This window comes from Toxotes jaculatrix, chromosome 21 (assembly GCF_017976425.1).
Source record: "Toxotes jaculatrix isolate fToxJac2 chromosome 21, fToxJac2.pri, whole genome shotgun sequence".
NCBI classification, from domain to species: domain Eukaryota; kingdom Metazoa; phylum Chordata; class Actinopteri; family Toxotidae; genus Toxotes; species Toxotes jaculatrix.
In genome coordinates, this window is record NC_054414.1 from 13,196,859 (window position 1) to 13,222,376 (window position 25,518).

Here is a 25,518-nt window from a genome sequence, read left to right on the forward strand (position 1 = left end):
TCTTGAGTGCTCAAATAACAATTAAGTGTAACCGTATAAAAGTATTTTAATATTACATGGAATGTAATTCATTCATAAATCAGTTAATGTGTTTCAGTTGTGAGTCCTGGGCGATTTAATGTGATGGCACTGGCAGTGGTACTGAGGTTAGAAGTAAATTACACAGAGCCAGTGTGTGATTAGAGAAGCTGTGGCATGGCTTTTAAAGTTCACCACCCCTCAGGATATTTGATCGAGCCGTCGGCCTTTGATCAGCGTTAACATTACGGTAACCATGACAGTTTATTTTCAACTACCAAAAAAAGGACCATTTGTGTCAGAAAACAATCTCCCCTTCCTCTGACACGTTGGCACACCGCAAAAGAAAAATGTCAGGGTCAGTGATGGGCCATTAGCCCAGAGTGAGTTCCTTCTGTGCTCCCGGACCACTGAAAACACCTTTTTAGTCTTCAACAGATGGTACAGTGACACAGCAACCACAGGCACTGACCTGGGCCTTAACTTAAAGACATTTCCAAAAACACCACAGGACACATGGTACCGCAGAGGGAACGACAATGTCTGCCCAGAGAGTGAGTGACACCATGAATGTGTAATAAAGAATTCACCTGCTTAGCACGGTTGTATTGTAATGCCTTGTACATTTGACTGACTACATAGTCACCCTCTATTCATCGGTATTATACCCTTTTCTTTTTCATGGCGGTTGCTCCTCCGTTGCTGCAAATGTCATAGTGCTTTAATGAGAACTGCACTGTATCCCACAATGGAAGCTTTTCAGCCAGATTAAATGTATCACTGCTCTGAAACTTTCCTCACCCCCCCGACCCCCCCCACCTCTCTTTTGCCCCTATTGTCACGTAGTGGTTTTACAGAGCAGCTTGTTGCTGAAAAACAAGGTTAAGAAGATCAGTATCAAAGGAGGAGTGTTTTTTGTGTGGCTTGCAGGAGAGTCTCGCTTCAGGTTTCCACCTGAAACACAAAGGTGTTTTCTTACCTGATTTGTATTCATTCACACAATGAGTGGACCTGCCTCTCTTGTTTCCAAGTAAGGAGAGTCCAGACGAGACTTTTGTTTGCCCTATCATCGGATACGTGCATGTTGCTTCCTCCAGTACGAGCCTTGGAGCTCAGCCACAGGCTTTGTCCTGGATGGATTTTTTTTCCTGCCCTTTTTCCTCTTCTTTGTTGCTCTGTGTATGTTCTAAGAAACATTTCAGATAAATGTTTGAGCACTGCCGCTGTTTTTTTTTTCTTTTTTCTTTTTGGCTCCTGTGTTAGTTCAGTAAAACCAAGCCTTGTCATCCTGAAATTGCCTTGTCAGAATCCAAAACCCACAAATTAGTAGTTTAAAGTGTTTCAGTCCATATGGGCCTGTAGTTCAGTCCATTCTGGCCCATGTTGTGCTGTCAAAACACAGATCATGCAGCCTGTACAGAAGTACTGTACAGATTAATTTGCCTGATTCAGTTGACGTCCATCAAACTGCTGAAAACATGTTGTTAGTAATTATTATTTTCTTGTTTTTAGGGCTTTTTCCTGACTGTGTCCCCGGAGTCAATCCTCAAGGTGGCGAAGCACGCTTCAGACAACAACAAAATCTTCTGCATGAACCTCTCAGCACCTTTCATCAGCCAGTTCTTTAAAGAGCCCTTAATGATGATCATGCCTTACGTCGACATCTTGTTTGGCAATGAGACGGTAAGCAAAATAAGACATTTGGACATTTGCTAACACATGGTTCTGATTAAGGTGTACAGCATGTGTTTTTGTGTGTATGCTTATATTTATGTCAGCAAAAGAGGTTACATTTTCAGTCGCGTTTGCTTAGTTGTCTGTTTTGCTTTTTAAATTATTTAGTAGGATATCTGTAAGTGTTCTGTCTGTCCGAGGGTCAGCCCACCACTTTGGTCCAGACTGGAAAAATATCAAGAACTAATGGATAGATATCCATGGATTGTGTAGACAATCATGGTCCTTGAAGGTGAATACTAATGACTCTGGTGATCCCTGACTTTTCCTGTAGTGCTTGACATTTTTGGTTTTGGCTTGACAAGTATTGGATGGATTGCTGTGAAATTAGGAACAGACCTCCATCATCCTCTCTGGATGAACTGTAATCACTTTGGTGATCCCTTGACATTTCCATCTAGCACCATCATCAGTTTTAATTTGTCCAACCAATTGATTTATGACCTAATACCTCCAAAACTAATATTCCCATCAGCCTTAGCTATACTTAGTGTTTAGTGCTATTTAGTAAATGCTGGCATGCTAACAGGCTAAACTTGGATGGTGGACATGGGGAATATTACACCTGCTAAACATCAGCTTGATGGCATTGTCATCATTGTCATCCATTGAACCCAGAACTGGATGCAGACTAAATTAATATTTCTGAATATATATAATAAGAGATCAAATTTAAAGAATTGTTTAGTCTTGATGAAGGTATGTTCTGTCTCTTAGTGCTTTATAGTTTAACACTGTGTCCGCTCACCTTGTTTAAAGCACATTAAAAAGCCCGGCCCTCTGTTTCATTCCACTCATCGCTTCTTGTTTCTCCTCAGTATCAATTTAAGTTCTCACTTGTCACTGTGGTCACATAGAGAGATGAATAAGAATTAGCCCAGTAATCATTCATCTCAATCGCGTCACCATTTCATGCCAGTTAATCTATTGATTTCTCTCGGCGCTGTGGAAGTGAGTAGCTGGTTGGAGGTCAAGCTGTGGTCACAGACCGTGGTGCTGCTGGGAAGTATCCTCTAACAGTCCAGCTGAGCTTGACTCAGAGGCACCGCCTGGACAAACTGCACCTTCGGGGGGAGGGTGGTGGGAGTGTATGATCACTGGACTGAACTCGCCTCCCCACTGCTAAAGCTACTAAACAGAGCCCTGTCTTTGGGTAAAGATGGGGTCCACAGACCAGGACAGAACTGGAAGAAACTGCTCAGCATTTGAGGATTTATTGCTGTTGCTGACTTCAGCTTTTTCCTCTTTTCTTTCCTCTCCCAACATAAGACCTCCCTTTTACATATGCACCTCTCTCTCGCTCCTTAATTGCTGTGAGGAACGATTCTGTCTCCTAAACCACGGTGTACATTTTGCAAGCGTTATGTATTTTTGGGTGGGTGGTACTGTAACTGTTTGCTTAAGAAGTTTGCTCACACCTCCAGTCATTACAGTTTAATGACTCTGGATAATTGCAATGTATGTTTGTTGAAGGAGATTATCTTTTGGAGACTCTGTTAGGGCTTGCTCTCCGGAACTGAACCCGGCTAAGTCCGCCAAAATAAGAGATTCAGTGGGAAACAGAGCAGATATTCACCACTCAGCAGCCTCTAGCAGTGAGGTCTTCTAGGGTCTGTATAGGACTAATGCCTGTCCAGGGTGTTTTGACTCCTTTTGGCCTTCCTCTGTGTTGGCTGCTGGGAAGAGGGAGTGGGGAATGACTGCTCATACAGTCGAGCCCCAGACCTCCCATTGTGCACAAGCCAGACAAGGTTGGCGGTCATGCAGTGGTGCATGGTGAGTGACAGGCAACAGGGCTGCCTTGCCTACGGTCGCCCCCTCCAGCCCCCCTGGCCCTCCTCTGGCCCCAACTTCCACCCCCCAAAGTGATGGATCAGCCTCAGCCCGCGATGCTTTCATAACAAGTCAGTGACAGTCAGGATCATGCAGACTGACTCCTATAGCCTTGCAGAATGTGCCATAAGGGAAGGCTAATGTGTCTGTCTGTCTCTGCCTTCCTCTCCCACACTTACTGAGTCACGATACAGAGCTACACACACTTGGGGAAATATGTTTAAAGCAGCTGCAAGATCTCATGTTTTGAAAGTAACTGATAATAATTTTGGGCAAGACTGAAGTTTTTGAGGATGGAGAGCTGCGTTATTTGTCATGACAGGGATCTCATTTCAGACAGATCATAATTCGCTTTTGATTGTTTGAAATTCCATAACATGAACACCACAGACTCCAAAAAATGTCAATAGCCTCTGTTCCTTCTCTTGTTTTTGCCTGCTTCTGATGTTGAAATGTGTCTGTGTTTCCGACCAGAGTCTACCCTTGGTAATTCTGCTGTAACTCGATCCTGCTGGTACTTGTTTGAAACCTGGCATCAGCAGGCCCTGCCTGGCCTATCAGCAGCTTTGCACTTATATAACAGTCTCCCATCCATCCTGTAATTACTGCCTTTTTGGGGCATAGTGTAGTGTCTGTCTGGGGTTGGGGGGGGGGGGGGGGGGGTGGAGAGGCTAGCGACGTCGTTTCTGCGTTGCCAAGGCCTCTGAGATGGTGCCGACGGAGGCACATAGACATCAGACGCTACTTCACTTAATTGGCAAACATGTCGTGTGATAACCTGGGAACAGCACAGGCCTAATTGAGTCCTCCTGTGCTGTCCTTCTCTGACTACCTGACATGAAACCCAGGGCATTACATTTCCCTCCATTTAATGGCTGCAGTTAATTAGGCCCGAATGAGGGAATCATTACTGCTGGAAAAACCACATGCCAGTGGATTCGCCGATAAAATTAGCCACAATTTGCTTTTGCTATTTGAGCATGAGAGATAAACCACACAATGGGGGGGGAAAGGATTGGACCATTACTGGCAGATTTGTATTGTGGAATTTTAGACATATCATAGACAAATGGAACAATTAATCAAGAATGAATTAATCACCCTGACTGATGTTTTTTAAGCCAGGATTCATGGCTTTCTCAATTTAGATCATTTCATGTGCTTGGGGTCTTTTTTTTTTTTTTTTTTTTTTTATCTGTGCAAATGGTTTAAAAATGTGCTTCCTTAATAAAACGGTACCGCAGATGAGGAGCTTAGTTTTTTTGCCCCACAGCCAATACCCAACAACCTCCTCGCTCCTCTGCCATTAACATTATATACCACCCCCATACAGGAGCTCCACATGCCTTCCATTGCTGTCCAATGCGTTCTGCAGCTCCACACTCAGAGGGAGCTTATTTATATGGGTCCTAGCCCCGTCTTCCAAACCAGAGACAGCCATTGTAATTGAATACTCAATAGGTGAGCCATTTAACAAAAGTGGAAATGGCATTCGGCTATGTATTAATGTGCTTTGCTGAGGCAAAAGGAGCCATCATCATTTCAATGTTCAAGCTGTTTTAAAAGAGCATTTAGCCTGCCATCTCTCCAGGCCATGAGAGCAAAATGACACGGATTTCTTCCTCCTCTGTACTTTGTGTGAATGTTCCTTGCCTAATATTTTGTATGGTTATCTCGCTTATTTTCCCATCCATCCCTCAGCACCTCTCCATGATCTAGGTGGAGGGATACAAGCAGCTCTACAGAAGGTTATTGTCATGAAAAGCCCCTCGGGCGTTTTGGCTCACAGCCCTATTTTTCTACATCTGCATGCAGTGTGCGTGTGTGTGTATCTGTGTGTGTGTGTGTGTGTGTGTGTGGGGTGGTGGGGGCTCTAATGATTTTTCCAGGACAGGCTGAAGTGGGTGTACAAGTATATATATGTGCGTCTGTGTGTTTGTGTGGATGGAAAAACAGGCAGGCGGAGGAGATACACGGGCAATATGGCGTCATTTCTTAACATCTCTCCAGATTCGTCATTTGGTTTTGTTTGTCTGATAGACTGCTTGGAAGCCTTATCTCTATGGTGAGGCCCCTGGCTGTTTATCGCCTCGGTGACGTGTGCAGGACCGTGGAAGTGCGTGCTCTCTGCTGCCAGTATGTGTGGGTGATGGCAAGTTCACTAAAGACCCCTGAGGATATGAGGGGTGTTCTCGCAAAAAAAAAAAAAAAGGAATCGGAGAAAGAATTTCCCCTTGACAGCTCACCCACACCGGACTCGAGATGTGCTTCTCAACTGTAGCTTGGGGAAAATATCCCGTCTCACTGCCTAAAACAAAGAGATGCGAGAGCTAGATTAGCGCATTACCGAAACAGCTTTCCTTTTAGGCTCTTCTCTCTCTCCTCCTGTCAGAGCTGTCTGCAGAGAACGGAGGAGAACATGAGACATTAACCTCCATGTGTTTATTCACAAGGCCCCACAGGCCAACTGGGAGGATGAACACAGAACCATCTCTAAAGCCGGCGAAGCGGAACAATCACAATGTGTCATTGGAAGAAAAGACATGAAGTATTAGCTGCTGTTCTCCTTTGTGTCTTTCACAACTGAATTTTAATTGAATGTGCTATTTTTGTGATGAGTCACATGCCTTTCGTTCAGCGCCAGAGTACTTTGACCTTCAGTGTGACGTACAGTCGGTGAGTTGTATGATGAGTCACAGCGCACATTAGCTGGGATGATTTGCTAAATGCAACAACTGCCTTGTTTTATTTTTGCTTCCTTTATTTATTTTTATTCTTTGTTTAATACTAGATCAGTGCTTCCCAACCCTGGGATCAAGACCCTCCCGGATACAATATAATTAAAAGGACTGAAATTAAGAAAAAAAAAAAAAAAAAAACATTTCTGATTCATACATTTTTCTGAGCATCACAGTTTTGTTTTTGTTTTTTTATCCAGAAGAAGAGTTCATTTAATTGTTCAGTTAATTGGTGTGGGAGCCACCAGGAAGTCTGCCAGCTGAGCCAGATAACAACTCTAGCGCTCGTGCATCAGAAGAAGCCTGAAAAACTTTTTTGACTTATGTGCCCACTGAGCAGCTTTCATTGGAGTGAACTGGTCGCCACCTCGGAACACAGTATCCAGTCATTCATGCCAACAGCAGGAAACAGCTAACAAGTCTCCTGGTGATGTGTTGACTTACTGTTTTGTGTTTGTGATAAAACAATTCAAATGTTAAAATGCTAAAATGTTGTGAACAGTAGCACAAATAAGAAAAAGTCAGAGTCTCCAAACGAACTCACTAATGTGAGTTATGCAACAACATAGTTGCAGTTATGCATCTACCTGAAGTTTCCTATAACATTATCTAACATTAGGGTGTTCAGTTACTTGCAAATTCAGTTTTTCATTTGTAGGACAAGGACAGTTTTATTTCTTCTCACTTTAAAACGCCACAAGCAAAAAGGTTGGGAACCACTGCTCAATCTCATAAAGTAACGCTACAGGATATTGCAGCTGCTTCAATTAAACCATTAGCCTTTTCCTGTCTGTATACAGGCAGAGAGAGGATTCAGCACAGAAGAGGAATGATCTTTCTAACATTCCTCTGTTTTTCCTGGCCTGTCTGTTTGCGAGTCATGGTACTTTGGAAGCCAGCATGGCTCCACCAGAGGAGTCCGACTAACCACTGTAATTGTGCCGTGCTGAAGCCGCCTTCCCCAACCCTGGGATTGAACCATGAAATATTCGAAAATGCCGGGGTTAAGAGAGGGGGGTCTTTGGCAGTGCAACATGAAATGTGAGACCATAGAGCATCTTTAACAAGGAGGCGGATAGAAAGCCAGCCAGCCAGCCAGTCGGGCAGCCAGGGCACACGGTGGAGTCCTCTGAAGGAGAATAATTATGGATGTAAGAGGAGATATTGCGCCGGGAGCAGATCAATAGTGCCCACGTTCTGCTGGCGCTGAGGCCAGTGTATTTCTGTCACAGCAGGAGAGAGTGCAGAATATCAGCTTGTTGCTGGAGGGACTCGAAGAAGTTTGAACCAGTGGGCTTCCCAGATACCCTTACAACCCTCACGCCTATCCTTCCCCCAAAAATCACTGCAGCTCGGAGTTTGGCTGGTTGCCCCCCCCCTCCCCCTGATTCCTCTTATCCAGACAGAGTTGGCGGGAGAACTGGCCTTTGTCTACTCATGATTGTATTCCCACAGTCCAGGCTATACAGTCATGTTTTCCAGTATCATTTGGAGGACTCCCCTGTTCTCCTCTTCGTTAGAAAATTCTGGAGAAGCAAAAGACAAAGACACAATCAACAAGCATAATCTACCCACCCGTACTACCAAATGAATTTGCCTCATGCAATGGTTAATGGAACCTATGGGCTTATTTTAGACGTTAGTTAGCTCACTCTGCCCATTGCTCCCACTTCAACTGAATGAAATATTTGTTTTTCTAATTCGTTTTTTTTTTTTATTGCATCATGCCAAGCATTTCCTTTTAGAGGAGCCATGTGGTTATTTTGTTCTCCCTGCAGCATCTATCACATGTTAGTTGTGTGCATACATGTGAAATGATTTAACCTCCTTGTTGAAGGTGTGCCGCCTTCCGTGCTGGTTTTCATCTGGCAAATGGCCATCTTATGCCACATAAACTGATAACACTGGACATCATCTCAGTTTTTGTATGGCCAATTTATTCAGACAAAGCTCTCATGTCCCTTGTGCGCACAAATGGTTTGAATTATTCTGAGAGCTTTTTTTTTTTTCCCCCTGCTTTTTCATTGTCTGAAGCATGCGAGTCCCTCCAGAGCAGATCTTTGTTTCTCATTAGGAGGTAAATAGAGCAGGCCAAATGCTCATATGTTTATTATACACAGGAGGGCATGGTCACTGTTCTCAGCAGTTCAGAGCAGAAAGAAAGCTGGCTGCCTTCTTGACCTTTGTTTGCAGTGCCTGCAACCAAATGTCTGTTGAATTTACTGGATAATAAGCTGCAAGGAACTGATGGACTGCAAGGAAGGTGGGTTCAACCTCATCAAAAGGTTTATAGCTCACTTTTCAACAAAGGCTGTTCTTATCCAGAGTGAAAAATAAATGCATACGCATAAACATCGTCACTATTCACAGGTCAGTTTTTGAAGCAAAGTTTATGCAGAGTAAAACTCCAAAGCTTCAAAAAATATCTGATATGAATGCACATATTCATGCAAAACAGAAAGAAAACAAAAGAATGACCATACTGGGTTACACAAACATGACAGCAAAGCTCCAAAAAGATAGAAGCAATTAGCAGCAACCAACATCTAGGTTTAAAATGTTGTATTTCTCTATAATGTTAAGTATTTGTCACTAAATAACAGTCAACAGAACGAACATATTTAGTTACAAATTAATAGTAGTTAAAACTCACATAGTAACTTAATCTGGTTCGTCAGGACCGAGAGCAGCTCAAAGTGTTGCTGGATTCTTATTTTGTTTCATTCTGATTCATGTGTGTGGAAATAACCCAACACCTTTTCCTTCCCATTTCAAACCAGAGAGAGGCAAAACACGAATACATCAGTCTCTCGTGAAATAGCCAGTGCTGTTATAGCTTCCCACCATCCCATCAGTGATTAAGAAAATACATTTTCAAGGCCGTCAGCAGCAGGTTTATAGCTAGAGAGTATTCAGAGAACCAAAACTCTACAAGTGCTAAACAACTTCCTAATTTACTGTTTCACCCAAGCGCATTATTTTCTATCACTTAAATTTGAAGATAATTTCATGTATTGACCCTGAAAATGTGCCCCCAAGAGCTGGAATCAAGATTGCTTGTTTAGTTTTATTTATTTATTTATTTATGCATGACTGAGAAACCCCAAGCTTCTGATTGTGGAAGTCCTGGATCCTGAAAAATACGATCAGGTGGACCTTGACCAAACAAGCCTCCAGACGATCAATAAAACTTAGTGGAGCAAAAGTAAAACTTCACTGGAGAACAAAATGAGTTCTCAGTTGTGTTAGCAGCTCATATTTCCTCAAGTAAATTATTCAGGTAAGTTTAGGGGCACTAACTGCCTTTGCTTGATCACTTTTTGACTCCAGTACAGTCAAACTAGCAAGAGAGGTTTAACTGTCAAGTCGAGATTATTGAAATTATGATGTAACCTGGGGACAAACATTTCATGATGCAAAAAGAATCAAAAATCTTGAAATTCCAAAAAATGTGGAAGTTTGAGTGGGACACGAGTTATGAGAATTAGTTAAAAGCTGCTGCATTAGCTCTGCTCGTCGAGCAGACCAGTTCATCCACCATTCTTCATTCATCCAGTGCTGTTCCTTGAGAGATAGCCAGTCTCTGGTAGTCTGACGTTGTTGGCTGACCCCTTGTTAGAGCCCAGAGGTGAGATGTGTGATAGAGGCCCTTAGTGCTGATAAGGCCATCAGTCTGATAACTAACTCCCCCCAGCACAAAGCTGCTACTGCCGCTGCCACTGCTTCCATTAGCCCCACCAGACCGGCTGAATGCCTGCTGCTCCCTCCTGCTCTATCTGAGGTTACATCCCCTGTTCTAAGCCCCTTATGCAAACCCTTCTTTCCCTTGCTGCGATTGCTATCAGCGGAGATATTTATGTACTGCACATGTTTCCGATTGTTTAACCTTTGGACCTGTGCTGTAGGTGCTGCCGCTGTCCCTGTGGGCTTGCAAGGAGAACTCTCTCCTGCCCTTGTTGGCAGACTGAGTTAGATGAGAGCAGAGGCTGTTGCTAGAGGTGTGTAATGGAATGGCAGGCAAGGGCACTGTTGAAATTGGTCACATGAAAGCTTAGGTCAACCCTGCACTTGCTTTCAAGTTTGGACAAATCTCATCAAAATGGATTTGAACCAAATTATTTTTGGTTATTTCCTTGCTTCTGGTTCTATTTTACATTTCCACTTATCCAGAGGCCATTTTTTTTGTTTGCAGGTACTACTAGTAATGAACTGGCATAATTTAACTCTAAAATGCTGAGGAGTTTGCACACTCCATATTGCTGTATAATTAAACTTTATGGCAAAGTTAAAACACACCTCCCTACTGTGTGAAGTAAAATACTTACAATCAGTTGATCAACTTCATGGCACAAAGTCCAGAATGAACAAGAAGTACATTCTTTAAGTGCTGTCGTTCCGAATCGATCCACAGAATCAGGATCAAGGTTGTTGCCAACTACACAAGGCCTGAGCCATTTCCAATCTCTTCCAAGTGCCAGCTTTCAAAAATGCCCCATCGTGTTCCCTTATAGCAGAAAGTACAGCTGCAGTGTTGAGAGCAAGTTAACACCGGAATGCACAAAAAAAGTGAACTGCAGTTTTAACTAAAGAAATGACAGCGAGCGAAACAGTCATTTTCCATCTATTTCAGTGGCATTTTGCAGGTGAACCAAGCCTCTAAAGTGTTGCTGTCACTTGAAAACTACAAATGAACTGAAGTTTTTTTTTTCATGCTGAAGATGAAGAGAGGCTGTTCAGATCCTGTCCAAATCCTACCACATCAGATCCACACTGACGCGCCTCTCCCCACAGAAAACACAATCAGACACTGAACAGAGTATTACAGGAAAATGTTATGCAAACTAGGTTTTCTTAATGCAGAGTCATTCAGCCATCAAACATATTTAATTTTACTGGAGGCATATTGTAAGCGTGCATTTTGGTGTATAGGACATGATACAGATATATGCAGTTTAATTAGATCAGATATCAGGTCAACAGATATTCAGTTGTAATGGATTCGGATTGGGGACAAAAAAGTCATCAAGACACCCCTGTCTCTAAGCAGATGTGACATTGCAGTTTACAACAATGCATTATAAAATGAACATAGCTTGAGGCGAGCAGATATTTGACAGAAGTTGAAAATTAATACCATCTTATGCACTGCAGAATGTATTGCAAATGTAAATGCTCTGTCTCACAACAATACACCATCTGGTGAACAGTGGACGGAGTTGTATGAAGCAGAGGTGGAAACAATGGAGTTATTAAGAAGGAAAAAACACACAATTGCTAGCAGGTGTTTTTTGTAAGTGCCTTTTCACAAGTTTACTTTAAGACATTAGAGAAACACTGATAAGAGGACAAATTTGAGGTAATGCGTTTGGGAGTTAGAGGAAGCCCTAGTTAGGAATCCAGCTAAACTGCCTGTGCATGGCAGATGTAAATCTGTCAGTAACACAAAAACTGACGTGCATATTAAAACTGTACAATCACACCCTAATGTAAGAAAATAACTAGGTAGAGATGAAACATGCCACTTAATGGCTCACTAAAAACTAAAGTGAAATGCCATCAGTTGCTGTTGAGTAAATTCCCAAAGGTGGTAAAAGCGACTCCTGCCTCTCTGGAGTGTGTTATTCTTGCGTGTGTGTTTACCCTTATGTTTGTGGCATGTCATGCTTGAGCAAGATTGCTACATTCTCCTGGGAGCTTTAGGAGAGCTCGGTGCAGGTGATTTATTCCTCCTAATCTGTCCTGCACGGTAGCAAGCGAGCGGCTGCCTTGCTTCCACCCAGCATGAGTGAGGCGCTATCAGCTTGCATGATGATATTGATAATCACCTGCAGTCGTTATCGGCCCACATACTGTTGAGGTGGCAGCTTCCTGTTCAGCAGCACCTGGACTCGTGCTGGGGGTTGACGTCCTGACATCCAGGAGAAGTCATGTTTGTGACCCCGAGTCCAAGTCAAGGGCACTGACAATCCCTGCTGATGCCATCTCCCCGATTAGTTATTCATTCTCCACCCCACCCACCCCCACTATAATGTATGCTGGAGTAATCTGGCTGGAAATGCTTGAGTTGAATGCCAGATGTTGTTTTCACTGGGCATTTATGAAAAGCTGTCTGACTCACATCAGTGATGTCATACACTTACATTCAGGGAATGAGGGAAACATCATGTGGCATTGTTTTCATATATATAGCCTATATAAAGTAGTGATAATTTGCTGAATTATTTTAGATGTCATGACCCAGTCATGCTCACTTTAGTTTAAAAGGTTTCTACACCAAGTGATTTGTCATTTCCAACTGATCTATCCAGACCTAATGATTTGTTCTCCTCTAGTGCACAGTGTGACGACTAAACCAGTTAAAAAGACACATTTGCTACAATAGTGAACGTCAGTTTTCTCCTAAAATGGTTCTAGGCTGAAAACACTCATGTCTTTGAAATGAGCTCTTATTGAAATGCCTAGAAAAGAAGAAGAAAACAGGGATGTTGTTGTAAATAACTTGTCAGGGCTATACCCTCCTCAGTATCGTGTATGCCCCCCCCCCCTTCCCAACACACACACACGCACACACACACAAATGTACCATACAATACAATTCAATTTCTGCCTCAGCATCAGCTTGGGCTAACACGGTCAAGCAAATGCCTATTTTCTGAATGGCCTGGGGGAGTTACGCTTTTCAGCTTATCAACTTTTATTAACCTTAGCACTGAGGTTTGCTCTTTGATTTAGATTCTTTGGGAAACACTGAAATTGGATTTTTTTTTTTCCTCCAACTCTCACTCCTGCTGTGACATATGCTCAACAACTTGTTACACAGAGCAGAAAAAAAGTAAATGCTTGCTTTGGTTTGTTACTGCTAATAATTTATGATGAGAGCTGATAGCTTTTGTAGTTTTCTTAATATCATGTCTGTCGGGCGTCCTTATCTACCAAGCAAACAAGCATTAAATGTTACGACCAGTAGGAAATGTCTGATGAGACGCAGAGTAGCAAAGTGGATGGGCCCATTGATTCTGAAAGTATTTCTGGGCACTGTAAATGAACATAGCAACATGAGATAATTTAATAATAGCTTTATACATTATGCTTAAAGTGGATGTAATCAGTACTTTTATTGAACAGTGAATCACAGAACTGCTTGAATGTGAAGGGTCTCTCTCATAGTGATGAGCCTAAAGAAAATTATGTCTCTAGGATGTCTAAATAACTGTTTGCTAAAAAGTTCACTGTATAAATTTGTTTTGATAATTTGCCAGTTTTGTGTTTGTAGCTTGTTTGCAGTGCTCCCAGGTGGCCAATCACATAGAAAGTTGCTAAATTGTGCCAGTGCCTACACAGTCTACCAAATTATAAAATCTCTGATTGAATGTTTTTAACCACAGTGCTCTTTGGGAGTTGTTATCATTTAACAAGTCATAGTTTGCACTGACGATTCAACAGGATGAGTTTTGTGTCCATCCAAGCCTCAGAAGTGCCCCAACCGCAAATCGGCTGACATTATCTACAAGGAAATGGATATGGCGTTAACTTCCAGAATCCTGAATGCCTACTTTGCTCCTCTATTTATGAGGAGATATTAGATGATTAATGAATGCAGGCTGAGACATTCAGGCTGATTAAAAAGAAGAATATAGAGCCCATATTCACACAGAGTCAAATCATACTGTGGCTGCACAGACTATTTCTAAGCCAGACCTGCTAGGCTCCTGTCACTTGCAGTGTCAAGAAAAACAAAGTGTGAAGCTTTGAAAACTGCCCTTTGCATGAAGTGTGTATTTCCGTTTTCATTTTGCTTGGCAAGAAATTGTAGACTCCCGCCCCCCCTGGCTGGGCTCTGGATTATTAGCTTAAGCTCTCTAAAAATATCCCTTTGACTGTTTAAGCCTCTGACAGCAGTAACATCTCACACATTCTGATAGCTTTATACTAACTATGGCTGCAGAGGGCTCATGCACTCAGCCCGCCTTGTTATCTTTTACCTTGTTTGCCTGAGGAGGGGAAGGAGGAGAACTTACTGGCCCCCGAAATGTGCAACAGTCCTCTCTCCTTCGGAACCACACTCAGAGCGGCTCATCAAAGGCGAGCATGCAATCACAGCAATCTCTGAACAAACGAGATGCTTTTTTGAGCACGAGAGGATTTTGCCCAGATGTCACTCGAAGCACTTGTCATTGTTGCGACAGCTGTAGAAGCACATGGACCGTCATTCGAAAACCGTCTACCACAACATACCAAAACAGCACACGTCAAATGTGAAACATACACAGCCTGAAACATAAGATGTTTGAATATTAATGCTGTAAGCCCCTTAAGGAATAGTGACTTTTATTGCCTATCATTTCAGTTTTATTGGCTTGCTTGTGTAGTCTCAGTAATTGCATATTTACCACCATCCAGTATTTATCATACCAATACATTAGGTTTAGCTGAGCTTATGCTACCAAATATTTTTTGATGTCGGCATTCATAACAGCTCATAGAAATTAATAAATTCCTAAAAGGGATTACACTGCACACATGTGGCTCATAGACATCGCTTCAATTATCTTTTCTTCTAACACCCACACTCTCTCTCTCTCTCTCTCTCTCTCTCGAAAAGCTTTTCTCACAAATATTATAGCTGCTAACTAGAGAGAGACGGAGGGTGAGATAGAGGCATGTGCTGTTCAGCAGCACCATCGTTATTCAAGCCTTCATTCATGTGTCTCCTTTAAATGCTTTGAGATGAAATATCACCGTTTTGACAAGACATTTTCTAAGATGCTCGTGTCCCTGCGAGATGCCTCATGCTCGCCTGTGATGGAACATTCCTGAGGAGAAAAGTCAATATGTGGCTGTAAATAAATGAAAACAAATGTGAGACCTAAGCCCTCAATAGATTGAGGAGGCGAATGGAGGAGAAAAGACTACTAACCTTTACTCATTATAAAACTGCTTCTTGACTACAGTGGCTAATTGACTAGTGTCTTAGGCTCTGTGTGTGTGTGTTGAAGGAGAAGGGGGGTGATGAATTGACATATTGCTGGCGCTGTGATGTTGATCCAAGGCAGAGAGCCATGAGGCTTTCCTCCAGGGACCAGTAACCTTATTGTTCCATGTCATCTCCTCCCCTTCTGTTTGAGGACCAGGTTGTCAACCTCTCCCCAAGGTCACGCAAACACTGGCCCCCCCTCTGCAGATAATTGGATTATTTAGAGTCATAGCATCAACTTATTGCCCCGTCTGGGGTCAAAAGTGAATTTAGTGCAGGAGGTTGTCTGTCATGATTTGTGGCATCGTTCTCAACTGACAAGCAACAGCTTCTGTCATCAGTTAAAGGATCACACCAGCTGTTTTGCAAGTTTTGTCATATTTACTGCAAATCAGATACTGGACATCACTAGTAATCATGCTGGTGAATTATTCCAAGCATCCATTTGTTTCCATTCATTTCTGTACAATATGAGAAATCAATTAACAGGCCCCAAAGCTCATCTCAAAAGCACTGGTGTAATTTATACCAGTTTATAGCAGTTTTTTTTTTTTTTTTTTTTTTTTTTTGGATATTCATTTCATTTTAGACACCCACACCCACTGTTTTCCATCCATGTCTATTAATTTCCTAAGGGTATGAAAATCAATTAGAAGACTAAAATTCCCAATGCTGCCAATAATTTCAGTGGCTTTCTTGAACAGCAGGAACACATAAGAAAAGCTAAATCTGTGATCTAAATCTATTTGTCTACTCTCTTTATATTTAGAATTTCTTGTTATATGGTAATAAATGGAAACCAATGGCTGCTTGAAGTGGTAGAGGAAAATATGTCTGAAAAACTAAAACTACAGCATGTATTTGATAATGGTCTGCAAAAATGTCAAGTTTACGTGAGTGGCAGTAAAGAAGCAAAAACTTGCATAAATTCTGGTATGGACCTTTAACGTGCACCTGTTAGGAGGCTACAGCAGCATATAGTGGGTGCTGAATGCCTGCAGTGTTGGGGATTCCCACATACCAGCACATATTCATGATTTCAGTGGTGGTTTCATGGCTAGAGGCTGACGTGGTGTTATCTCATGCTGCTGTGGTAATATGAGATGAAGTGGGGCAATAGATTAAATGGGTGGGCTGCATGCCTATTAAATCAGGAGTTGGCGGAGCAACACTAACTCAGGTTACTTATTCTCAAGTGACACGGCCACACATGTGAGGAGCAGAGGGAAGCGAGATGGCTTTAACTTCCACGTCTGGAGTGTGACATTCTGCTCTGTTTGTGACTCTGTAATTAACTGCTCATTTGTGTGTGTGTGTGTCTGTGTATCTGTGTGTTTTTTATCTTTTCTAGGAGGCGGCCACATTTGCCAAAGAGCTGGGCTTTGAGGTGAGTTGACCAGCAATTGCACACTAAACAGATCCTAAAGGTTTGTTTTTGCTGATAATGAAGTTCTTTTTGGACAGTGATTGATGTGCTATTATACTCTCCAGGCCTTGCAGCAGTTGCTATGGAAACCTGGCAGTCGTCATGGTTTCTTTGTTCAGCCAGCTCTCTGTTATGACGCACTCTGCTAGGTCTGCACCCAACATCGCCTACAGATGTTATTTATTGAATTTTGAAAAGCCTCTTGGGAAGCTGAGAAGTTGGGCATGGTTTCAAGCCTTTCTCTGCAGGCTCGGGGCTCATCAGGTTGCCTGGTTAAAAAGCCTCCTCATTATCTTCATTGCACTCAGGGATGATATGTCTTCCCTTCACTGCTATAGCATTACACCACACTGAAACACACTGTAGTCTTTTAATAACCAAATTACAGCCACTTGTGGTTTTAGATTATGGAAATGAAAATTACAGTGCTTGTTACCCCATAGAATGTACACTATGTGTTTTAAAGTGGGGCTGCCTCTTAAGTGTAAAATGTATGTTCTCTTGGTCTATTTTTACTTGTGTTTTGCATATTCCCCGCACTGCTATTTAAATGCGGAATCAAAAACACAAATAGCCGGTGTGTGTGAGTTTTTTTCAGAACGGGCTCAGGTATTTTAAGTGCCTTCTCTCTTTCAAAGGTAGAGCTGCCTTGAATATGGCTCTGCTCTGTGTGAATAATTGTCATCCAGAATCACTAACGGTGTGATCAACGTGACTGGAATAGAAATGCAATCCTGATGGCAGTGACAGGTTTAAGAGAGGAGAAGGGATGAGGGCAGGAAAATGTTGCCGGGGGGGGGGGGGGCTCACATGAAAAAAAAAACACAAAGGGCAGTGTAGACTCTGCTAGTAGTTACAATTCTTTGACATTTTCCATGTCAACCTGATTTGCCAGAACACTCTGCGAAATTGCATTGGATGAATGTGATTTCTCAGATAACATCAGTGTTGTGTACTGTACTTTCTGCTTTTCTAGATGGTTGCAGTTCAAAGAGGTTTTCTTCACAGTCGTCTTTTTTTTTTGTTCTCTTGTCACTTTCTGATGACAATTTTTCTTGCATGGTATGAGCTGGCCCACATATTTTACTTGTACACTGACAAGTCTTCAAAATATCAATAAATACACTGTGCAGTAGCCTCTAGTTTAAAACAGGAAATAAAATGTATTGATATGTGTATTAATTTGTTATTCATACATACACAATACACTTGTCATATGAATACAGAATAGTTGTGGTGAATGTAGTTAAAATCATTAAAATACAGAGATTTTTCCAGCCCTGATATACATATGTCAAATGTGTGTAAAATCACATACAACTATCACAAATCACAAGCTTGACGATTCTTTACTGGTCTTGGAAATAGTAGTTTGACACAAAAAAAACCCCCCACAAGATCCACTTACTGAATTTTTTTCTGGAGCTTTCAGCCATATCCCCAGACTTTCATCAGCAGAAGGAGTTTGCTCAGTGGTCACGGACAGTGTTGAAGGATTATCTCTTGCATCACATCCAATGACCTGTTATCAAGTGAATAACATTATGTGAATATAACTGAACCATCTCCATGACAACTGGGCAAAGTCCATTCAAGACATGGCTGAAAGTTCCTGAAACTTTCCAAGTAAATCGATTAATGTAAAATAAAAACACAATGTAATCATATCATCAGTGATATAAACCAATAAACAAAAACTGAGAAACATATCTTCCAGTTGTAGTAAAGAAAAAACTATTTCATTACATCAAAAAAAAAAAAAAAAAATTCTGTGTGTAGCCTTTTTGAGGTGTACTGTATATGGATATTGTTATAGTTGCTGCCCACTTGTCAATTTTTGACTCCAAAAGCACTGCATGGTGCACTTTGAGTGTATTCTAAAACACTGTTATCATCACATTATGGATGAGTAACAAAAATGACAGCAGCACTTCGTCAGTATAAATACAAGATAAAAAGCTTGTCCTCTCCAAAACAGCAATCAGCAGATCTGAACACACTCGCCTGATTGTGATCTGTTTCCTTTAAATGCTCAAAGAACTATCTGCATCGCAGCTCTAATTGAATCTTTCCCTGGCAGTGTTTCTCAAGCAGCCTGCAGTGGAGACAATCAGTTTCTCACTGGCTTCAACACAGAAACACAATTTAACACCCTTGTAAAGCTTTCATATTTCACGGTTTGTTGAATTATGTCTGATCAATTGCCTCACAATCGTAAATATTGCCATTTGTCAGCAGTAAACCAAATTGACCATATCATTTGTCAATTCATTTGTTTTGCACTCACGCCATACGTTATTTTTCTGCATTGTTTTGCCATAGGAAGCTGTCAGGTAAGTATTTCTGCCAGGCAAAAAGGAGGATGTTGTGTATGTGTGTGTGTGTGTGTAGCTTGCCCTGCTCAACAGCCGTGATGCTTACCCTACCACCTCTGGCCCTTAGAACCTTTTAGCTCCTAAACCGTAGTAGAGCGCCTTTTTAATGTCAGCGAACATAAAACCAAAGGGTGACAATGTGCCGAAGCCTTGTGCGGTTTTGCATTCAGTGTCTGGAGGAGTGCTTGTGGTTACATCCAGTCACAGTGACAAATTGCCTTTTTTTTTTTTTTTTTTCGCTGTCGCTTGCTAACAGCCTCTGTATTAACCTCACCATTAGCACTTACTTAGAGTGTTACACCCATTTTTCCTCGGCCCAGGGTCTCCCTGGACCTCTCAGGGCTGATTAAAGGACGTTTGGGAAGCATTTAGAGGTGTAAAAGCTCATTGGTTTGAGTGAGCCCGTGTGGCTGGTGGTATTGGGCTGGAGCCTATCTCACTGATTACTCCCATAACCACAGTATTTGCTCACCCTGAAGGTGCTAGAGTGCTAGTTTTTATACAGATGCTAGAGGCAGCTACGACCCTTAATGCTAGTTCCTCAGTGTGCTGTATCACAGAAAAGCAGAGTCCACCCCACTGCGAGATGGCGATAAAGACATTCCACCTGCTCATAGTACATCATGATGAGTTAATAATAAAGTAGCACTGACAGGTGTGGGTTTTTTTATCCCTCTCATGATCAAAGGCAAGCACTCCGGAGAGTTCTGACGTCTCCAGGCGAGAATATCCATTCTGTGCAGATGCTGAGGAGAAATGGCCTGTTTCAGGAGGAGAATGATACAGTACACGCACCACATATCCCTTTAGCTTGCAGAAGTAGCTTTATCTGACAACAGCATATCTTCACACGCTTATTCTCATCTCACTTAGGGAATATGACATTCTAATATTTCTCAGCTCGCCTGTAACTGCATGGAAGCATCATTGTGAGCCTCTATTGATCTTTTTCTCGAAACGGTTTCATAGCCCATCTGGTTTCATTATCACTTGATCCGTGTGCCAGGATTGGACAAACCTGACCTCTCTGAGTCACACTTATGATCTTTGACTAAACTCCTCAGACATGACTCTTCACAATGCATCCATTCAACGTTACAGACTCAGCCAGTGCTCTGGTGTTTTTTTTCACAGACAGATGACATTGCAGAGATTGCAAAGAGGACCCAAAACCTCCCCAAGGAGAACACGAAGAGGCAGCGAGTGGTGGTCTTCACTCAGGGCAAGGACGACACCGTTGCGACTGTTGGTAGGCCGTTTTTGCTTTCTGTCTTTGTTGGCTTATCTACACACATTTTCACTTAAGCATCACTCGAAGCCATCCCAACTTTGGCCCCCTTTCGGACATCTTTACCCTTCATTTAAACCTCATATCTCAAAACTCCAGAACCTTAGCCTTAAATAGATGCTCGATCGCTGACTGAAGAGAGCCGAATGCTATCAGTAATTTCTTTGAAGTTAACCTCCAATATTGACACCAGATGTTAAAAAAAAAAGAATGCTTGCACTACATTCTGTCATTTCAGAGCATAAAAGAAGTGTGGGGGATGCAGAGAGCAGGCATTGATTTGTGAAGTACTTCTAACTTTGTCTTGGACAGACTCCAGGCCAGTCCTCAGCAATTCTTAATGCTTCAACTCTTACATCCTGCCCTTTTTTTTTTCCTGCAAAATGCTGGCAGAGTGACCTTGGGGAGAGGTTGACAACATTGGTCTTCAAATCAGTCCAATTTCCTTTGATACAGGGCATATTTGTTAGCGGGACATTAAAAGGCAGTGTCATCATAACTGAGCAGGGGTTGCAGGTTTAAGCGGTGCTGGGAGAGATGATAGTTTCCGATTACTGCTGGGAGCCTTTGCCTTTGTTTGGAGCCACAGGGTGTCTCTCCTCATTGCCCTTGCAGTTCAGACTAGTCGTGCACGGGGAGAGATGGCCTCAGGTAAAGACTCCAACATATCACTCATCACTGGGGACTGCAGAAGCACAGCTACAGCAGGACTGTTAGTACTACAGGGCACTGTCTTCACATGTGTTCAGTGTCCTCAATTTCATACCGCTGGCAAGAGTATTTACGAGCTGAAGCTTTGTACAGTATGTCATTGATGGGATTATTAAATTATCAAGAAGTAATCATGTTATTTCTGTATTTTCTATTATGATTATTTTATTGTCTGCAAACTGTGCTACTATTTTTGCCAGGACTCTTTAGAGACTATCTTGGTATAACAAAGGTTAAAGTGGGAGTATTCAAATTTTTGATCTTAGCAATCTTAATAAGTGCTGTAGGTGTAATGTGAAAAAGAACACTCCTAGTGATGAACTCACAGAATTATAACACGACTCTGCAGTCGTCCTCAGCTCTGCAGAGGTTTTTAACATCTCTGAACCCCATTGTTTTGGTTTTACGGCCGGCAACTTTACTGTTTTTTGGTTCTCTCTCATCAGCATCGTTTACAACCACACTAGTTGTTTTCAGTAATAAAGCTCTGATAAACTCTCTGCAAGCTGCCCATCCAGCACTAAACTGCAAACAAAACGTCAATTCCGTGTTTACAGCTTGATTCCCTTCCATACAAGTGTGTGAACATGAAAATTCTAATTGGATTACAGCATTTTTATTTTAGCTTTTAATCAAATAAAACCTACATATGTGGAAAATTATAATTCTTATTGTGGAATCACTTTTTTTGCCAAGTTTTAATTATCATTTTAATTTAGTCTCTATAGGCTCCCACATATTGGTGTTCTCATTCTCGTTATATGCAACTTGTGTGTGCTGCTCTTTATGCACCACATCAGACAAAACTCTTCAAGCTCGTGAAACAAAGGCCCGGCTTGCTTGGAATCATTAATTCAAACCACCGGATTTTGTAAAATAGCAGTGTGATGTGATAATATCATCATAATACGATTCAAGTGAAAGTCAGTAAATGATAAGTAGCATTTATTTTAACTGAACAAGCTCATTTGAATTTTCATTATAAAAGTGGAATTCCTGGAAGTGAATTTCCTTTCATGAGAATTTGAAAAGAAACCTTTAAGCAGAAGCTCAACAGTTAAAAAGAACAGGAATACATCCATTGTGTTGGAGGTGATGGATAATTCCTGCCTGCTGCTCTCATTGCTCCTGCATGAAGACAGAGCAGCGCGCTGCGGTGAACTTTATATAAAATACATGATGAATGCAGGCGGGATGAAAGACAATGTGTTTCAGATGTCATCTACAAAGGCAAACATGATAAATGTCATTGACTGTGCTATCATTACAGTGGAGCAGTTACAGTAGTAGGTGCAGCAAAATTGGTGTGTGTCTGTGTGTGTGCGAACGCTGCCGTTCATGCCAGCCAAATAAATGTCAATGTAAAAAGAGAATTAAAGATTTTCATTTCCCAGAGGCGCCGCTCTAATAAACTTGATCTCTCATTTTGTTTGCAATTTGTCCTCCTGTCAGGATTTGATCATTTGCCAGCCTCTGCATGTCATGTTAAACCATTTTATAGTGATTAAGGATGGGAGAATGCCTTCCCCCGTGGTATAATTCTCCAAAAAGAGATGTCAATTTGCTATTGTTCTTTTTTTTCCTGCCCTTCATTTGGAGCCTTTCATCACACCAACGCTTCAAACGTGCCTTTTAAGAGCTGGGAGCAGGGGAAATGGCCCTTTATTTAGCTGCCACTGACACTGCTGAACTACACTGGGCTTTTGCTTATACACCCATTAAAGCAGTAATTAAGATCATTGTGCCCTGAACCTTAACGGTGAGGAGATCTAATAAACGATCATTCAGCAGGGGTTGCCGCTCTAATCGCTGATAAGGACTTGATAAAGCCTGACTCGGCTTCTAAGCGAGTTTTAGGGCTCTCAAGGGGGCAAGGCAGGCAGATTTCAACTTTGAAAAAAAAAGGACCTGATCTATACATGTTAATCAAATGAGGCAGAGAAAGAAGAGAATACTGGCTACAAGAAAAAAGGCTCTTGTCTTTAGGGTTTTTTTTTCTTCTAAAAGATGGGTAATTTGTCATTCTCACCAAAGTTAGATTAAACATTGCAGAAATATTTTAAGCTCTACTTGAAGAAATTCTCTTTAAAAAGCACGATGTTTGTGCTCTGTACCTCGTAATAGACAAAGTCAATTAACAGCCTGTGCTACCTCCTCTTTTTTTCCCTTGGCATCTCACGTTGAAGTGTTTTCTTTCATGTCTCTTTAAAAGGATATTGGTTGGCGATGATCTTTTGCCTGTGGTTACAGTAATTACAGGCATATGTATTTTTTTTTCTAACTCAATTGTGAACAAAGATGCTGGTTATGATAGGGAAACAGATTGAATGTCAACTTGCTCCTAACCTGTCGCGTTTGCCAATAAAGCGGTAACGTTTTCCTCTCCGAGGCTCAGAGTTTGGCTGAAACGCAACAGGAAACGTTCCAGAAGAAGTATTCTCAGGCAAGTTTCTCACATAAGGATGTTGTACTTAAACTCTGTTGAGTACTTTAGCTCATGCCTTTTTTTTTTTTGCAAAATAGTCATGTGTAACTGAGCCACTTGGCAGCTCAGGATTTTAAATAATGTATTGATTGTTTTACTTATGTAGATAATAAAGTGATACAGGATCAAAGTTAATTTTAATGACCTGCCAACTATCTGATCCACCTGTTTTCTGTCAAAGCAACAATACTGAGCGCTGGAACCCCACCAAGTGAGGTGTGTAATAATTTCAGAGTCAAAACAACGCTCCATATGCTCATTTTCCAATAAAGCCGAGGTCATCTTATTTGCATGTACAGTCGCTTTTTGAACAGGAGAGCATTTTCTCAGTCAGTGTTGTGCTGTGAATTGGCATTGTTAAAAAGAATAGTCAATAATAAAGGACTTAATTGATACTCATTTCAAAGAGACGCCTGTTGAAAGAATTTCTTAAGTTTAATCACCACCATTCAAGAGTTGTAATGAGGGAATTATGAAGAGCGAATTAACAAAAGCACACAATTATAGCTTACTGCAAGGAAGTATTTGAATTCCATTTAATTTTTTTCTCAGTTTATTTTTTACTCTGTTGCAGGTTACTTGTTAAAGCAAAGCCATACTACACTCCCACATATTCACCACCAACATGCCGCTTCACTCATTTTGTCAAATTCTAGAATTCAAATTCACCAGATTCTAGGAACAAGTATATGTTAACAGTTAAAAATAAAAGTACAGCAGAGTTTTATTGATTGAAAGTAATGCTTCAGGTCTCATTACAGTGAAATGTGAAATGAGTTCAGCAAAGTGATGTTCTCAGACGTTCTACAAGCCAGTAACAACAGAGTCAGAGTATTTTGGCAGGAGGTTTTTTTTTTTTCCCTTTATTGCCATTTCCATGACAGATTTTTGCCAATGAGATCTTTGTTACAGATGGCTGGGGAATTGTTGGACTGTAACTTGAGTTAACATGTCAGTCAAATTAAATAATTTGCATCAATGAGGTTACGTGAACTTTCCCCTAGCAGCAGAGAACAAACTTTGCAATAATAGAAGCAAGAGGACTAAGGGATGTCTATTGTGCCATGTATCTAGAAACAACAGAAAAGTAACTGTAAGTGCCATCAGCACTGTCATGCAGCCCACAGTGAGCTGATCAGTCAGGAATGTGAAGACGACGTCACATGTTCATGTTTTACCAACAATTTAAGGGATTTTGAAAAACATCTGTAGTCATATTCAGGAAAATTGCTTATGTGTTGATGTTTAGGTATAATATTAACCATGTTCACCATCTTAGTCGAGCATATTAGCATGCTAAGGTTTGAAAAGTCAAGGGATCTGGAGAACACCACAGTTTATACCTCAGTTCAATAGAAGAGTCCTCTTTTCCTAAGTGAAAGGATTTTTTAAAAGAAGGATTTCAATAAGAATCTAAAAACAGAACTGTTAATTGTCACAACATAGCAATAGGTCTCACAGATTCTTATGTCTGTGCAATGAATTCTGACACCTCGAGATGCAGTGTTATCACAAAGATGAGTATTACTTCACGTGAGAGGTTACCTGCTTGCAAACTGCCTTACCAGTAGGATCTGACTGCTCCTCTCCCGCCCCCAATGGAGCAGGTGACCATTTGTTTCAACTACTGTAAACATATTTACATACAGTTATTTCTCTTTTGACTTCTTGGGTCTAGTGAACAGCAGAAGAATCTGCGCTGAACAAGTGCAGCAGCCCCAGAATTTAAAGCATTCGGTTTTTACGGCCGCAAAGTGCGTCGCATAAGCACGACCACATCTAACGACTTTGAGTGTCTTAACTGTGGAATAACTGACAAACTGGAATTTATTATTAGCACATTTTTCATGTGCGGTTAATCATTTCAAGAGGGAGGAGGATTCTCAAGCTTCGTCTGTGGCATTAATTAAGCAAAGTCGTTATGCTACTAATTAGC

The 25,518-nt window shown here is 41.5% G+C and overlaps 1 protein-coding gene across 2 annotated transcripts in view; it reads left to right on the forward strand.

The window, feature by feature from the left end:
- The window catches only part of adkb (adenosine kinase b), a 96,497-nt gene that overhangs the window by 68,076 nt on the left and 2,903 nt on the right, over positions 1-25,518 (forward strand). For both annotated transcript variants that reach the window (XM_041066607.1, XM_041066608.1), the window contains exons 7-9: positions 1,531-1,701; positions 16,649-16,684; positions 20,233-20,347. In XM_041066607.1, the coding sequence (XP_040922541.1) occupies positions 1,531-1,701; positions 16,649-16,684; positions 20,233-20,347 (322 nt within the window). The remainder of the gene's footprint in view (positions 1-1,530; positions 1,702-16,648; positions 16,685-20,232; positions 20,348-25,518) is intronic.